Raw genomic sequence first — 17,093 nt, 5'->3', positions numbered from 1 at the left:
TTTAGGCTTAAATAGAGACTGGGAGTGGCTAAGTCATTATGCAAGGTAGCCTGTTTCCTCTTGTTTTTTCCTACCCCCCCCCCCCCCCCAGATGTTCTGGTTTAACTTGGATTTAAACTTGGAGAGTGGTCAGTTTAGATGAGCTATTACCAGCAGGAGAGTGAGTTTGTGTGTGTATGGGGGTGGGGGGGATGTGAGAAAACCTGGATCTATGCAGGAAATAGCCTGACTTGATTATGTAAAGAGTTGTCACTTTGGATGGGCTATCACCAGCAGGAGAGTGAATTTGTGTGGGGGGGGTGGAGGGTGAGAAAACCTGGATTTGTGCTGGAAATGGCCCACCTGTTGATCACTTTAGATAAGCTATTACCAGCAGGACAGTGGGGTGGGAGGAGGTATTGTTTCATATTCTCTGTGTGTATATAAAGTCTGCTGCAGTTTCCACGGTATACATCTGATGAAGTGAGCTGTAGCTCACGAAAGCTCATGCTCAAATAAATTGGTTAGTCTCTAAGGTGCCACAAGTACTCCTTTTCTTTTTGCGAATACAGACTAACACGGCTGTTCCTCTGAAACAATGGTATACTGTATCATAGCACAGGCAGGAACAATAAATGGTATTAATAATGAGCAACTTGCTCATGTAAATTTTGAGCACCAATGCAATCCAATTCACTGTTTCATACTGATGAGCCTTGTTGCTTGAGCAGTATAAAGGAAGTATTTTTTAAAAAAATTCAATCTCAATAAGACATTTGTATAGTTTTCCTCATTTATAGGTCAAACAGCACAAATTTAAACTCAATCACCACCTTTGGCAGGAATTCAAGAACTACAGTTCATACCATGTCATTTTGTTGGACAGAAAGAAAAAAAAAATAAGCAAACAGACTCTCCTGCCTAGAACATTCTCAGCAATCTCAAACATAGCATCAGCTGGCTACACGGCAAAATCATTTTTTGCCGTTTCAGAACTCAGTCTCCTGGATTTACTCCTCAGTGAAAAGACAAAAGATACCAGCAAATAAATAGTTTAACGTTTTGGGTTTTTTCCAAGACTGGGCACTCAATAGTCGAAAAACGTAACTGATCTGTTTTGCCCAGATACGTTATGATTTTCCTCAATGTCCCCAAAATATCATTTGTTTTCTGCCAGGGGGGCTCACACACTCCCGGACAAGAGTCCTTTCCACAGAGAAGTCTGCATCTCCTGTCCGAGAGCATGCAAGCCACTTGCACACACATGCAAAAAGGGACAGCTGCCGGTGAGCCTGGTGCCCGCTCCAGTGGGTGGGGTTGGGGGCGGTACAGCCACACAGGAAGAGCTGCCCGCCTGAGACACTGGCTCCTACAAGCAGCAGCGGCCTCCGACATGCTGCTGCTTTCGCCGCTGCAGTTCCAGGTAGAGCCCTGCAGCTCCGTGGATATCCGCTTTATATCTGCGGATATACATTTTGTATCCACACAGGGCTTAAAACATACTCAGTTGATGCTGAGTTGTCTGGACAGGAATTAAGAGCTTACAATCTGACAGGACTGAACTATCCTGTCTTCTGTGATTTTATTTTCACAATTTTCCATCATTTCGATGTAACAAACTATAACTATAAACCCCCTTTATCTGGGATAGAAATTTTTTTTTAATTGTTCCTTAATCCCTTGCCTATTTTCTCTCTGCCCCCTACTTAATTTTTTTTCAGTATTTAACCCTTTCCTATTTTCCCTTTAAATTTAGTTTAACCCTTGTCCATTATAGTTTATTTTAGCCCTTGCATCTTCTTTTGTTGGTGTTTACACCAATTTTACTAACACTCAAAACTCCCTACACACCTCCCTGCTCCCAAAAATAAAAATGGAAAAATCCAACAGAGCATCTTTTAGTAAGACCACATTTTTCCTCTGAAAAGGATACTTCAGAATGTTAAATCTAGCTATCCAGTTTGACATTTCTAAGTGTTTCATGATACATAGTGACATATAAATATATACTTTTATATCCAGTTTAAGAATAATTACATCAAGCTATGTTGCTCCATTTTCATTTCTGCACAATACTTTCTTTGGCTTTTTTTCTTTTAAAACAAACAAAAGGGGGGGGAGGGGGGAATCTCACCTCATAGTCCTTAGGATTCTGATCTGCAAACATATCCAAGACAGGCTGTAGATCAGCTACTTCATGAGGAAACAGTCGGAGGAAAATTTTATACCCTCGTACCTACCAAAGAAACAACTTAATAAAACATGTCCAAGGAAAATAATACAAAGACGACTTTTGGAAGCATCTTACATATGATGTTCAGTAGGTACAGTAGTGATATGAATTAACTTTCAAATAAACTGGTAATATCTTAAAATACTACATATCACAAACTCTACTAACTAAAGCTGTTACTGGCTGACAAGTTGGAATATCCTGTCTTTTGATTTTTCACCAAGTAATTTAGAGTCAGTGGCAGAATTTAACAAAACCATGTAATTGTGAGATCCACGACATTTTTCCATCATCCCTTCTTTTGCTCGACTTTTATGGCAAAATTTCTTCTCCACTCCACCCCTCCCAACCAGAACTATGACCATACCATTACCACCCCTCCGCTAATAAGACAGCAGGCAAACCGAAGAGATGAGCAGTCAGAACACTACCTACATGATACCATCCACTGAGTGGGTGTCTCAAGGTCGCTCTTAAATTCAAGTAATGGAGAGACATGCCACTGCCATACAAAATGGACACCATTCTAGAGTCTCCAAATTCTAGCCCCACTGAAGTCAAAGGTGAACTCCAAATGACCAGGATTTGGCCCCGACTACTTCAGCATTAACTTAGTCTGCAACCCTACTAGTGGGAAAATCATACGAATTACTACTTTGAGCCTCATGAGCAACTAACACTTTTGCTGAACAAAGGTTTTATATTTTGTCTTCTCTGATTTTAAGATCTTGTACTGCAATGATTCAACACTGAGAGGTGATAGGTCACATGGTACCAACTTGTTGTTTCCAACTGCTTCTACGGTTATCCAGCATCATCAGTGCAAAGAAGGGCCTGTAAAAACAGGCAAATCAGCAGGAAATGGGAAGGAAGAGTCTACTTAGTCCCCTGCACTAGGGACCACAGCTATGTAAGAGGAGGAAGAGAGGAAACAAAATTCACATGCTGGGATCAGATTCACCAATGTGACTAGAATGTCTGTGAGAGAAGGGCCCAAGTAGCAGAGAAACATATGCAGAGAAAGAAGAGGAGGAGAATGCAGCAAAAGCATGAGCAAGGGTGGAGATGGAAAAAAGAGAAAACAGAACAGATGGGAACAAGAGATAAAAATGAAGAACACAAGCACACAGTATATGGATCTTTTTTCAAAAAGAGACTAAACACTTATCACATTTAAAAGACAGCTAAACATATCTAAATACTTTGCATGTAGAGAACTGCTGCTGCAGCAGCCATAGATACATTATGGGACTGCAAATGGGGGAAGTGAGCCTCATGGCCACAAATGGGAGGGGAGGTGCCCATAAGATAATTGCTCTTTATTAAGCTGTGATCGACACTATGAAAAAAAAAATATATATATATATATATATATATATATATATGGGTGAATACCTTCTAGGATCTTTTAAAATCTATTTTAACATGTTCTAAAATACAACAGTGTAAGTCAGAAAACTACATTGTGTTATTTTTCATTCAAAACTCAACTGCAATATTTTGAAATATAAAGTCACTCCAAATATTCTAAGAAAGTAAGTAATTCTTAACCAACAAATAAGTTGATGAAAGTTTCTACATTATTAAAAAAAACTCATTTATACCTTTGTAATGATGTAAAGAAATTTAAATGCCAGATGTTTTAGTGGAGAAGGAGACTTGTTATCCCGCACCACATCCAGCAATAAATGCATCATCCACTCTAGAGAAGGAGGAAGGGTGGGGGAGAAAACAAAACACAGGAAGCATGTGAATTAGCTTGCATGTTTCTAATCACAAAAAGTTAGGCAGTGGGTGTATAACAGTACATTGCACACTGTTTAACACCAGCCACAGCAGGCTTACAAGGCAAACATGAATCATTTCAGTTTAGCAGCTTGTGTCAAAAAATATTCACAAAAAAACAGAGATGATGTTCCTACCTAGGTGTGAATCCAACAAGTGAGGTTGTTCCTGGTACTTGTCCATTATAACTGAAAAAAAGAGATTTAAATTATTCAAGTGAGATGTCCTTAATTAGGCTAAATCTACACTATGAGGTAGGGGTGTGACGTCCACCTCACGAAAACACCTATATAAATACCAGGGTAGCCGCAGTAGCATGGATAGTGGAGGCACAGCTTAGTTGCGCTGAGCACAAACCTGCCTGAACCCCTGGGATACGTACTCAGCGCCTGCCTGTGCTGCTATGTGTACGTGAGCTGGGAATCATATCCTTAGCTCGTAGTGTAGACATATCTTTAGAGTGCAGAAAGTGTTAACTTTATTTAAATATACTCCCTGCTACAAAACTTTATACTAAAGTGTTTCCACCTTAATGGCTAAATGCTGACACTGCCCTCTACTGCGTATCAGAGTACCAAAGAGTACAAAATTCTCAGAGAGGTTACCAGTATCATGCATCCTGTCCATTAATGTAGTATGAGGTTCGTAGTAAAGACAACCACAGACCCATGCAGTTCCCTCTAGGCCTCTTCCACATTGCTAAAGGAAAAACCTATAAGCATAGAGATGAAGAGATGTGAGTGAGGTCACTATTATACCTCCCCACCCCGTGTGCTGCTGTCCTCAACTTGCTGATCTCACTATAGTTCTCCATTCCCAAGATTAAGCAGTCAGCCATATATTTCTAATGGAGCACTGCAAATGAAGGACACCATTATACTGAGTGTGCACTGTAGCTGCTGCAAGTAGAACAGCCCTATCCTGCACCCCAATAGCTCAGACATATTCCCCTTTCACCCCTCCCATTGCTCGTCCCCTTGACGGACTCCTTTTCCCACTTATCTTCAAGGCTATTGCATTCTACTCGGTCCTTCACCATCAACAGCTGCTGATTCCAGCTGAAAATCCTCATACACAGACTTCTAGAGTCCAAGCAGGGTAGGAAAAAGGCTGCTGGAGCCACTATCATGCAGATCCAACAGCAACCAATGGATCACATACGAGAGGCTACTCCAGTGCTCGGGAAGTGGACACAGGAAAGCAGCCATGGAGCAGCTCCACCATTGCTTCTCTCCAGGCTGGAGAAACTCTTCAGCATACAGCTCAGCTACTCTGGCTATGCGTTCAAGCCAGGATGTGGGCTTTGTGCAGTTCACACCTCTACTATTTCAAGCTGCCTGCCTGATGGCAGACTTCAGAAGACAATAATGCATTGTTTCACATTTGGAAGGCAAAACTGGATCATCTCAGCAATAATGAACCATGCTGAGACGGAGATGTGTAACATATACATATTACTATATGACATAGCTGCCAGGGAAATCAAATTATAGCCTATATCAGTGCTGCTCAAGCTATCTGATATGTGGGACCAGCAATTTTTCCCCCCCAATGTGAGCGCAGACCGGCAGCCGATGACTCACAGACCGGCACCGGTCCGCAGACCACCACTTTGAGTAGCACTGGCCTAAACGATGTTGTTTTTCCCCCCTCACTACGCTCTAATATATCGTTTCTTCTTTTGGCTGTTTCCTTCTCACCCCATCAGGTTATTCTTCTATCTCTTTTAGGAAAAATGTACTCTTTTGTCCTTTAAAACCAAAATAATATCCTTCTAACCCTTTCTTTTTTCTGCAAACCATTCTGCTCTTTATTCATTTGCTCCTCCCCTTGTGTTTTTTCCTCTCTTCACCATACCAATTGTTAGGACCTAGATGCAATGCAAGTTTAACAACATTGTACTAAAAATACCACTAGATGGCACTGTGGAACTAACTTAAACCAATCCACTAATATTGTTATTTTCACACCTATAACTCCACTGATATGGTAACACAATGCTTATCTATTAGCAACAATCACAATTCTGCAGTTCTTACAAAGGCCAATATCCTATTGAAGTCAACGGTAGCTTGAGATCTCCTGTCAACTTAATTACTCCAGTCTCCATGAGCAGCAGTAGCCATGTCAATGGGAGAAGCTCTCCTGCCAACATAGCACAGTCCACACCAGCACTTAGGTCAGTGTAACTTGCATCGCTTGGAGGGGTGGGGGCAGACACGACTTATTCACACCCATGAGCAACATAAGTTATACTATAGACAGTGGTAGTGTGTACATAGTCTCAGTACCCTGACAAATTGCATGCCCATGATGCTATCCAGCAACTTGAAACAAGCCCTAAAATCATGTTAGAAAGAGTGAACTGGAAAAAAAGTTTTTTTCCATGCTATAATTTCACTCTTTAGTGTTCAACAAATTAAACTGGTACCACTGGATAGATCTTCATAGGAATTCCCACACCAGATTAGACTAGTAGCCCATGCAGTCCAGTACCCCGCTTCTGACAATGCCCAGCACCAGATACTTTAGAGCAGTGGTTCTCAACCAGGGGCACACGTACTTCTGGGGCTACAAAGAGGTCTTCCATGGGGTACATCAACTAATCTAGATATTTGCCTAGTCTGACTACAGGCTTCGTAAAAATCACTAGTGAAGTCAGTACAAACTAAAACATCATACAGACAATGACTTGTTTATACTGCTCCATATACTATACACTGAAATTTAAGTACAAAATTAATATTTCAATTAATTTATTTTACAGTTATATGGTAAAAATGAGGAAATAAGCAATTTTTCAGCAATAGTATGCTATGACACTTTGGTATTTTTATGCCTGATTTTGTAAGCAAGTAGTTTTTAAGTGAGGTGAAACTTGCGGGTATGCAAGACAAACCAGATTCCTGAAAGGGGTATAGTAGTCTGGGAAGGTTGAGAGCCCCTGCTCTAGAGGACAGTGTCAAAAAGCCCTATAATGGACAATTATGGAATATTCTGCCCACAGATTAAGTTTCTTCCTATCATTAGGCAGTTATTGGTTGGTTTATGCCCCGAAGCACAAAGGTTTAGATCCCGCATAATGTTTTTCCTACCTAATGTAACTGTAGAAAATTCTCATTTTACACACAAAGTGTCTAATCAGTTTTTTAAACCTGCTGAATTCTTGGATTCAGTGATACCTTTTGACAGTAAGTTCCATAGGTTATGCATTGTGTAAAAAAGATATTTCTTTTTATCAGTCTTACATGTGTTACCTTTCAGATTCACAGGACAACCACTTGTTCTTGTGGTATGTTTTCTGACTGCCAAAGGACACTGAAGATAGATTTTCAGTGTGCTGTACACAATGATGACCAAGTCTTTTTCCTGAGCATCTACAGTTAATTTAGAACCGAGCAAGCATCCATGAGTTGTTCTAGTAATTCCTTCCAAAGTGCATTACCTTTTATTTGTCAGTGCTGAATTTTACCAAGTAGACCCACCGATTCTTTTGCAGGCTTCCTGCTTCTGAAATACTTCGGGAATCTTCTGGGTTTTTTTACAACTTTAGCTATTGGCTCTTCAAAATCCATTTTGGTCCTTTAATTTCCCTCATATACTGCATGCTGTACAGTATGTTCCTACCTGTGGGCTTCACCTGGATCAGATTTCCAAGTTTTAAAGGATTTGTTTGGCTTGAATAGCTTCTCAGACCTTCCCATTTAGCCACACTGATTTACTACTTGCCTGCCTGGTTCCTGTTTTGTTCAGCAACATGCATACCTTCTGAGGCTCTTCTTGGTTTGGTTTTGTTTTTTAAGTAGCATCCATGTCATCTCAAAGATTTTACTTTTTTTACTTTTAACTTCAGAGCCTTTTTGACTAGTCTGCATTTTACCAAAGTCTCCCTTTCTAAAGTTTAGTGTTACTTTATCCCTTTTAATGGATGAAAAACTGGCTTTAGTTTGATATAGTTATCAGTCTTTGAATATCACAAATTAAACAGGCATGGCAGACTTTTTGTAAACTCTTGAAATACACAGCTAAGTAATATTTCACTAAAAGAAAAGGAGTAGTACTTGTGACACCTTAGAGACTAACCAATTTATTTGAGCATCAGCTTTCATGAGCTACAGCTCACTTCATCGGATACATTCAGTGGAAAATACAGAGGGGAGATTTATACACACAGAGAACATGAAACAATGGGTGTTATCATGCACACTGTAAGGAGAAAAGGAGTACTTGTGGCACCTTAGAGACTAACCAATTTATCTGAGCATAAGCTTTCATGAGCTACAGCTCACTTCATCGGATGCATACTGTGGAAAATACAGAAGATGTTTGTTTTTATACACACAAATCATGAAAAAAAATGGGTGTTTATCACTACAAAAGGTTTTCTCTCCCCCCACCCCACTCTCCTGCTGGTAATACCTTATGTAAAGTGATCACTCTCTGTACAATGTGTATGATAATCAAGGTGGGCCATTTCCAGCACAAATTCAGGGTTTAACAAGAACATGGGGGGGGGGGGTGTTGGGAAAACAAGGGGAAATAGGTTACCTTGCATAATGACTTAGACACTCCCAGTCTCTATTCAAGCCTAAGTTAATTGTATCCAATTTGCAAATGAATTCCAATTCAGCAGTCTCTCACTGGAGTCTGGATTTGAAGTTTTTCCGTTGTAATATCGCAACTTTCATGTCTGTAATTGCGTGACCAGAGAGATTGACTTCAAATCCAGACTCCAGTGACCTAGAATCCTATTTTCGACGTCTCTGACTCAAGGAATATTTCCAACACACCTCTGAACAACATACTGATCCACAGAGACCTTCCTACCAACGCTACAAAAAGAAGGATTCTGAGTGGACTCCTCCTGAAGGTCGAAACAACAGACTGGACTCGAGGATAACAGACTGGACTTCTACATAGAATGCTTCCACCGACGTGCACGGGCTGAAATTGTGGAAAAGCAGCATCACTTGCCCCATAACCTCAGCCGCACAGAACACAATGCCATCCACTGCCTCAGAAACAACTCTCACATCATAATCAAAAAGGATGACAAAGGAGGTGCTGTCGTCATCATGAATAGGTCGGAATACGAACAAGAGGCTGCGAGGCACCACTTTCTACAAGCCATTACCCTCTGATCCCACTGAGGGTTACCAAAAGAAACTACACCATTTGCTCAAGAATCTCCCTGAAAAAGCACAAGAACAAATCCGCACAGACACACCCCTGGAACCCCGACCTGGGGTATTCTATCTGCTACCCAAGATCCATAAACCTGGAAATCCTGGATGCCCCATCATCTCAGGCATTGGCACCCTGACAGCAGGATTGTCTGGCTATGTAGACTCCCTCCTCAGCCCTATGTTACCAGCACTCCCAGCTATCTTCGAGACACCACGGACTTCCTGAGGAAACTACAATCCATCGGTGATCTTCCTGAAAACATCATCCTGGCCACTATGGATGTAGAAGCCCTCTACACCAACATTCCACTCAAAGATGGACTACAAGCCGTCAGGAACAGTATCCCCAATAATGTCACAGCAAACCTGGTGGCTGAACTTTGTGACTTTGTCCTCACCCATAACTATTTCACATTTGAGGACAATGTATACCTTCAAACCAGACACTATGGTGCTAATAAGCGACCGTCATATAAACACCACCCTATACCAGAAACCTACTGATTGCTATTCCTACCTACATGCCTCCAGCTTTCACCCTGACCACACCACATGATCCATTGTCTACAGCCAAGCTCTACGATACAACCACATTTGCTCCAACCCCTCAGACAGAGACAAACACCTACAAGATCTCTATCAAGCATTCTTACAATTACAGTACCCACTTGCTGAAGTGAAGAAACAGATTGATAGAGCCAGAAGAGTACCCAGAAGTCACCTACTACAGGACAGGCCTAACAAAGAAAATAACAGAACGCCACTAGCCGTCACCTTCAGCCCCCAACTAAAACCCCTCCAACGCATTATTAAGGATCTACAACCTATCCTGAAGGATGACCCAACACTCTCACAGATCTTGGGAGACAGGCCAGTCCTTGCCTACAGACAGCCCCGCAACCTGAAGCAAATACTCAACAGCAACCACATACCACACAACAGAACCACTAACCCAGGAACCTATCCTTGCAACAAAGCCCGTTGCCAACTGTGTCCACATATCTATTCAGGGGACACCATCATAGGGCCTAATCACATCAGTCACACTATCAGAGGCTTGTTCACCTGCACATCCACCAATGTGATATATGCCATTATGTGCCAGCAATGCCCCTCTGCCATGTACATGGGTCAAACTGGACGGTCTCTATGTAAAAAAATAAATGGACACAAATCAGATGTCAAGAATTATAACATCCATAAACCAGTCGGAGAACACTTCAATCTCTCTGGTAACTCGATTACAGACCTAAAAGTCGCAATATTACAACAAAAAGACTTCAAAAACAGACTCCAACGAGAGACTGCTGAATTGGAATTAATTTGCAAATTGGATACAACTAACTTAGGCTTGAATAGAGACCGGGAATGGTTGAGTCATTATAAAAAGTAACCTATTTCCCCTTGTTTATTCCTTCCCCCCACCACTATTCCTCAGACTTTCTTGTTAAACCCTGGATTTGTACTGGAAATGGTCCACCTTGATTATCACTACAAAAGGTTCTCCTCCCCCCCCCCACCCCCCCAACTCCTGCTGGTATTAGCTCATCTTAAGTGATCACTCTCCTTACAGTGTGTATGATAACACCCATTGTTTCATGTTCTCTGTGTATACAAATCTCCCCACTGTATTTTCCACTGAATGCATCCGATGAAGTGAACTGTTCACGAAATCTTATGCTCAAATAAATTGGTTAGTCTCTAAGGTGCCACAAGTACTCCTTTTCTTTTTGCGAACACAGACTAACACGGCTGCTACTCTGAAACCTTCCATGGAATGTATGTTCAATAGTAATTATGTCAAAACATATAGGGCCCTCCTTAGGCATATGCAACATACGCAGCTGCATAGGGCACCTGAAAATTTGTGGTACCACTGGGTCTTAGTGTCCACCCTCTCGGCTTTCCTATCCCTGTTCTGACCCTTCCTGCAGACTCCCACAGCTGGCTGCTGCAGCCTGGTGAGTCTTCCTCTGGAGGGGATCTAGTAGTTAAAAGTGAAAAAGCCTTCCAGCCTGCCAGACCTATTAGCACAACACTGAAACTATTAAAGAGCCACTCAAAGGGTAATAAGAAAAGGAGTACTTGTGGCACCTTAGAAACTAACCAATTTATTTGAGCATGAGCTTTCGTGAGCTACAGCTCACTTCATCGGATGCATACTGTGGAAACTGCAGAAGACATTATATACACAGAGACCAGGAAACAATACCTCCTCCCACCCCACTGTCCTGCTGGTAATAGCTTATCTAAAGTGATCATCAAGGTGGGCCATTTCCAGCACAAATCCAGGTTCTCTCACCCTCCGCCCCCCCATACACAAACTCACTCTCCTGCTGGTAATAGCCCATCCAAAGTGACCACTCTCTTTAAAATGTGTATGATAATCAAGGTGGGCCATTTCCAGCACAAATCCAGGTTTTCTCACTCCCCTACCCCCCTCCAAAAACCACACACACAAACTCACTCTCCTCCTGGCAATAGCTCATCCAAACTGACCACTCTCCTTACAATGTGCATGATAATCAAGGTGGGCCATTTCCAGCATAAATGTGAGTGAGTTTGTGTGTCGGGGGGCGGAGGGTGAGAAAACCTGGATTTGTGCTGGAAATGGCCCACCTTGATGATCACTTTAGATAAGCTATTACCAGCAGGAGAGTGGGGTGGGAGGAGGTATTGTTTCATGGTCTCTGTGTATATAATGTCTTCTGCAGTTTCCACAGTATGCATCCGATGAAGTGAGCTGTAGCTTACGAAAGCTCATGCTCAAATAAATTGGTTAGTCTCTAAGGTGCCACAAGTACTCCTTTTCTTTTTGCGAGTACAGACTAACACGGCTGTTACTCTGAAACCTGTCAAAGGGTAATGAAGCCATTTACCAGGCACTTGCCAAACCCCAGGTATATACTGTCAGTTTCTGACAAAAACAGTTGCACATTACTGTAGCATTTACTCAGAACATGTTAGTCTACAGGACCTTAGTTTAAAATTTGCTTTAAAAATATTTCATTAGTGAGTTGGTGAAGATTATAAAATCACATCTCTAAAAAATCCTTGCATAGATTTTTAGATGCAACAATCGTCTTTAGCCTTAAATGCTTGAATCTTCAGACATATCGTTTTTTAAATAAATCCTTCAAAAGACCACCCTTATCCAAAATACACATTTTAATTACTAAAAAAAAAAAAAAAAAACCACTTGCTTCTAAAGTCTTCCTGTCCATCTCTTTCTCCCTTCACTGCCTCTCCCTCCAGCCCCCACTGAAGAGAGCCCTTAAAGGGAAAACACCCCTTTCCTTCCAGATAGCTGGACAAAGAGTTTCCCTTTCTTTACTTCTGACTATCTGATGAACTAGTTTTAAGAGAACCCTCCAGCAAAATCAGTACCTTAGTAAGATATAAAATCCTTTGTTATGCCTAAAATCTTTGGAAACATTTTTTAAAGTTGGTGAAATTTCATAAACATGTCTATTGTTATGGAGATCACACAAACTAATTTAGTGTTCCCTTTTTCTAAAACCAATGAACATTGTTATGAACACACTAAACTTCTGTGACTGATTTAAAATAACGTCTTTGTTTCAGTGAGTTAAATACATAGAAATCTGGAATGATTACTTTATGAAGGCTTAAGAGTACATATAAAATATAAAATCAGCTTAGAAATACTGATTAAGAAAATGTAAAACAGAAAAGAGCTGCATCATGTATTCCATAATATTTAATGTTGTATTCAGCAAGACAGCTGACTCACCCTTACTACAAAGTTTTTGCAAATAAAACTGACAAACTTCAGGGCATATCAAAAAATCTGTGACTGATTTTTTATTCCCAATACGTGCTTTTAGTGCTTTTAATTAGGTATCTTCTGCATGTCCATTCTGCGTGACAGAGAGGATACGGGGTCTCTGGGGGGAACTGTGACTCACCGCCACCGTGAGGCAGGACGGGCATCTTGCTATCCTTTGCTGCCTCATCCCTCCCAGCCCCCCTCAGGCTGTGAGCCTGGGCTGCCATCGGGCATAGGGGCACCAGTTTAATAATACTGCATAGGACCCCATAAATCCTAAGGACGGCCCTGACAACATACAACCTCTGGAATAATATTTTAAAAAGCCAAAAATATAATGTTTTCTTGACTTATCTAAATAATTGCTGGAGAAAATAAGTCACTTCTTCACTATTTCCATATTTGTACAGAGCTGAATGTGTGTCATGACAATCTGGCCCAACCAATTGATATCTCCCTCACGTATCTTTACTGTAGGTATCACCTTTGGTAACTGTCACTTCTCTGTGATACTTCTCTTAATTTCATCACAGTAGCTGCCTAATAAACTCTATACACCTACATGACCTTCTATACAAGGATCTCAAACCATCTCACATATAATAGTGATTTAATTTTCACAATACCCCGTGACATATTTAAATATTAGTCATATTTTACACATAGGGAAATACACACAGAAGACCTAAGGCCCAAGTTTTCAGAAAGCATCCACTAATTCTGGGGTGTCTAGTTTGAGAGACAGTTCTTATTTTCAGAATTGCTGAGCACCTACAATTCCTGTTAACTTCAATGGAAGTTGCAAATGATCAGCAACTCTTATTTACTTTCTCCACATCTTTCATGACTTTATAGACCTCAATAATATCCTCCCTTAGTCGTCTCTTTTCCAAGCTGAAAAGTTCCAGTCTTATTAATCTCTCCTCATATGGAAGCCATTCCATACCCCTAATCATTTTTGTTCCCCTTTTCTGAACCTTTTCCAACTCCAATATATCTTTTCTGAGATGGCGTGATCACATCTGCATGCAGTATTCAAGATTTGGGAGTACCATGGATAGAGGCAATATGATATTTCTAAAGGCTCTTTTCTAAAGCATATTTTTCCTTCTGCTTAACACAACAATGAACTCTTACTTCCATGTTCTTTCCACTCTGATGTTCTATTCCATGCTCATCGTTTTATCCATCTTTATATCCTCTATGCACTGAATTCCCTCCCACACCCCTGATACCAGGGCAACCCTTTCCTCAAATCCCTCCAAGAGATCTACTTTTGTTAGCAATCAGACCCCAAAACAAATGAACAGAATTTAAAGTTTGAGGAAAGTTACCTAACCAACTCCTTCTTCAGGGCCTCACACTATCTACTTTCTATGCCCCTCCTAGACTAAGCTTTTCATAGCACTTGTCAATTGTCTTGTACAGTCACAAGCATGCTGTCAGTACTTGGAAACAAGAATAATCCAATCATGAGACAACTCAGTCAGACAAGTGGCTAAAGTGGGATCAGAACTCACATCTTCCAACTCCAAGACCTGTGCTTTAACAGCTAGATGGCAACGCTTCATTTCATGAAACCAATAATCAAACAGCAGTATTACCAGGAGAGGAACTAACTAAAAAGGTCCCCTTCCTGCTTACGTTGATTTCAGTGGGACTAGGACCAACTCCAAGGATAGATAATTCACCCTTAAAATCAATTATTAAAAATATATATCTAAACCTACTGCTTGTTCATTCTGGAATGGTTTCCTTGATACACTGAGAGGATCTTGTGCTATATGACTGTTCAGACAGCCAAGAGAGCACTGACTCCCATTATCATGACTAATAAGCTTGGTACATCTATCTGGAAGGTAAAGTGAATAAATAATAAAACTAATCTTCCTCTGAATAATTGTAAGAGCAAGAATTGGTGTAAAAGCATTTGTTTACACTGTCCTATGAGGTTATTTCAACCAACATGAAAATATACTCCCTATAGGTTGTACATCTTCAAACCAAGAAAACTTACCTATGAATTTTTCAATTGTCACCTCTCGTGTTCCCAGGTCCCCATATATTCCTTTCAGGCTGTTAATTAACCCTCTGATTTCCTGACTCTCTGCAAAACTCTCCAATATATTTCCCCTGGCAATGACATCTGGCTCCTGGCATCCTCCTTCCTCTTGTTCAGAGCCATCCCCATTCATCTCACTCAAAGCCATTTCCAAAGAGAGCAGCCAATTCTTCCCTGGTAACATAAGAGCAAATAATCATTTACAATTTAATTAAACCCACATCCGGCAGGGTGATATAAAAGAGGGGCTGCCACCACCCCAGACCCAACATCCCACAGGGGGGAGTGGGCAGGACTAAAAGAGGGGTCACCATCCCCTGAGACCCAACATCCCATGCCAAGGGGTGGGTGGGACTGAAAGAGGAGCCACTACTCAGGGGTGCTGGAACAATCTGGTGCAGAGAACCACTGCACCAAATTGTAAACACTGGATATAACGGAATGTACTTCAAGCCAGGGGTGTGGCAGCACCCCTCGACCAGCATCCCACAGCTGGGGAAGGAGGTTTGAAAGAGCCGCCGTCCCCCCCAGGGGCCGTTTTTCCCCTAGCTGACTCCCGCTCCATCTTACACTAGGAGCCACGCCCACGCTGCAGGTCACTCTCTCGTGGGCTCCTCCTCCCCGCAGCCCCAACACGCGGGATGCGGCTGCTCCGCTGCCCTACCCCATCCCGCCGTGTCCCGAACTCCCACGGCTCGCCCCCCAGGGCTGGGAATCACTACCGGAGCGAGAGTTCCATCTCCCGCTACCCCATTCCCCGGGGACCCCTCACGCCCCCATACGCGGAGCTGCTGCACCCGGAGCCACGGGCGGGGCTCCCCGTCCCCGTTGGCTGGGGCAGTCCAGAGCCAGGGGCCCAGGAGCTGCCACGTTACCCTAGCAACCGCTGCTCCTCTACCAGGGGCCTCTCAGCGGACAGAACCCTCCTCTCCCGTGCTCAGCCCTGGCCGACCTGCCTCCCGGCTACGGGGCGCCGCGCGGAACAGAAGAACGCAGCCACGGCTCAGTTCCTGAACGCGGCCACTCCTCTCCGTGCTGCGGCAGCTGAGAGGGCGGGGAGTAGGCGGGCCTTGCAGAGACCCAGCTCCATGAGCTCCACTCACAAGCATGGAGGGGGTGGGGTTGTGGGAACAGCCTGTCTCAGACCAACAGGGGCTTGCCAGACAAAAGCAGTGTGGGGCGGCCTTAAATGTCTCCTCACGCTGTGAACTTTCCTTTGTATCACAGTTCCAGGGCCTGAAACGTTGGTGACTTTGGGGGAGCTAGCAGCCACTCCACTGTCCCCCCTTAGCTATGTAATCCTCACACTGGCTCTGTGTGCCAGGCAGGTGTTCTCCCCCCTCCGCACATGCAAGGTCAGGCCTCCATCCAGCATTTGATAATTCTAGATGCCCGGTTTGAGATGCCTTGGGCCCTGTTCTCAGAAACGCCACACATCCCCAACTACATTTGAAGTCAGTGGGAGCGGCCAGCGCTGAGCACCTCAGAAAATCAGGACCTACGTATTTCAAAGCTGGGTGCTCCACAACTGAGGCATCAACATTCACTGACCCTTATGAAAATGTTGGCCCATATCACTTGCCATATCACTTTGTCAAAGCAAAAAGAAAAGGAGTACTTGTAGCACCTTAGAGATGAAGAAATTTATTTGAGCATAAGCTCAGCTCACTTCATTGGATGCATCTGATGAAGTGAGCTGTAGCTCACCAAAGCTTACGCTCAAATAAATTTGTTCGTCTCTAAGGTGCCACAAGTACTATTTTTCTTTTTACGGTTACAGACTAATACAGCTGTTACTCTGAAATTGTCAAAGCAGGCATTAAAATTCAGGTGTTCCTGGCCCCTAGCTCTGGGGGACATCCGCCTCTAGTTTAGCAGTTATGCCAGGTGTTAGAAAGCAGACCCATCAGTCAGAACCCTTCTTTGACAGCTTTTGGAAACGGGTACACATGCTATATGAGGTGATTGAGCTAATCAGTTATAACTAATACTGTTACACTCCAATAAAAACAGTGTGGTGTCTGCCAACCTATTAGTCAGCTGGTAGACAACCTACTT

At 42.5% G+C, this 17,093-nt stretch overlaps 1 protein-coding gene across 10 annotated transcripts in view; it reads right to left on the bottom strand.

Annotated features, from left to right (window-relative positions):
• Positions 1-17,093, bottom strand: part of TBCD (tubulin folding cofactor D) — a 261,750-nt gene that overhangs the window by 236,869 nt on the left and 7,788 nt on the right. For 4 of the 10 annotated variants that reach the window (XM_075119355.1, XM_075119357.1, XM_048817353.2 and 1 more), the window contains exons 1-5: positions 15,911-16,064; positions 14,991-15,209; positions 4,135-4,185; positions 3,817-3,914; positions 2,114-2,215 (exon numbers count right to left, since the gene is read on the bottom strand). In XM_075119355.1, coding sequence (XP_074975456.1) covers positions 2,114-2,215; positions 3,817-3,914; positions 4,135-4,185; positions 14,991-15,183 — 444 coding nt within the window. In that variant the 5' untranslated portion in view covers positions 15,184-15,209; positions 15,911-16,064. Of the gene's footprint in view, positions 1-2,113; positions 2,216-3,816; positions 3,915-4,134; positions 4,186-14,990; positions 15,210-15,482; positions 15,570-15,605; positions 15,723-15,817; positions 15,839-15,910; positions 16,103-17,093 lie in introns of those variants that run through there. The other 6 variants (XM_048817360.2, XM_048817357.2, XM_048817352.2 and 3 more) reach the window with 6 other exon arrangements.

This window comes from Caretta caretta, chromosome 14 (assembly GCF_965140235.1).
Source record: "Caretta caretta isolate rCarCar2 chromosome 14, rCarCar1.hap1, whole genome shotgun sequence".
NCBI lineage: Eukaryota > Metazoa > Chordata > Testudines > Cheloniidae > Caretta > Caretta caretta.
This window is presented reverse-complemented; position numbering and strand designations above follow the sequence as displayed.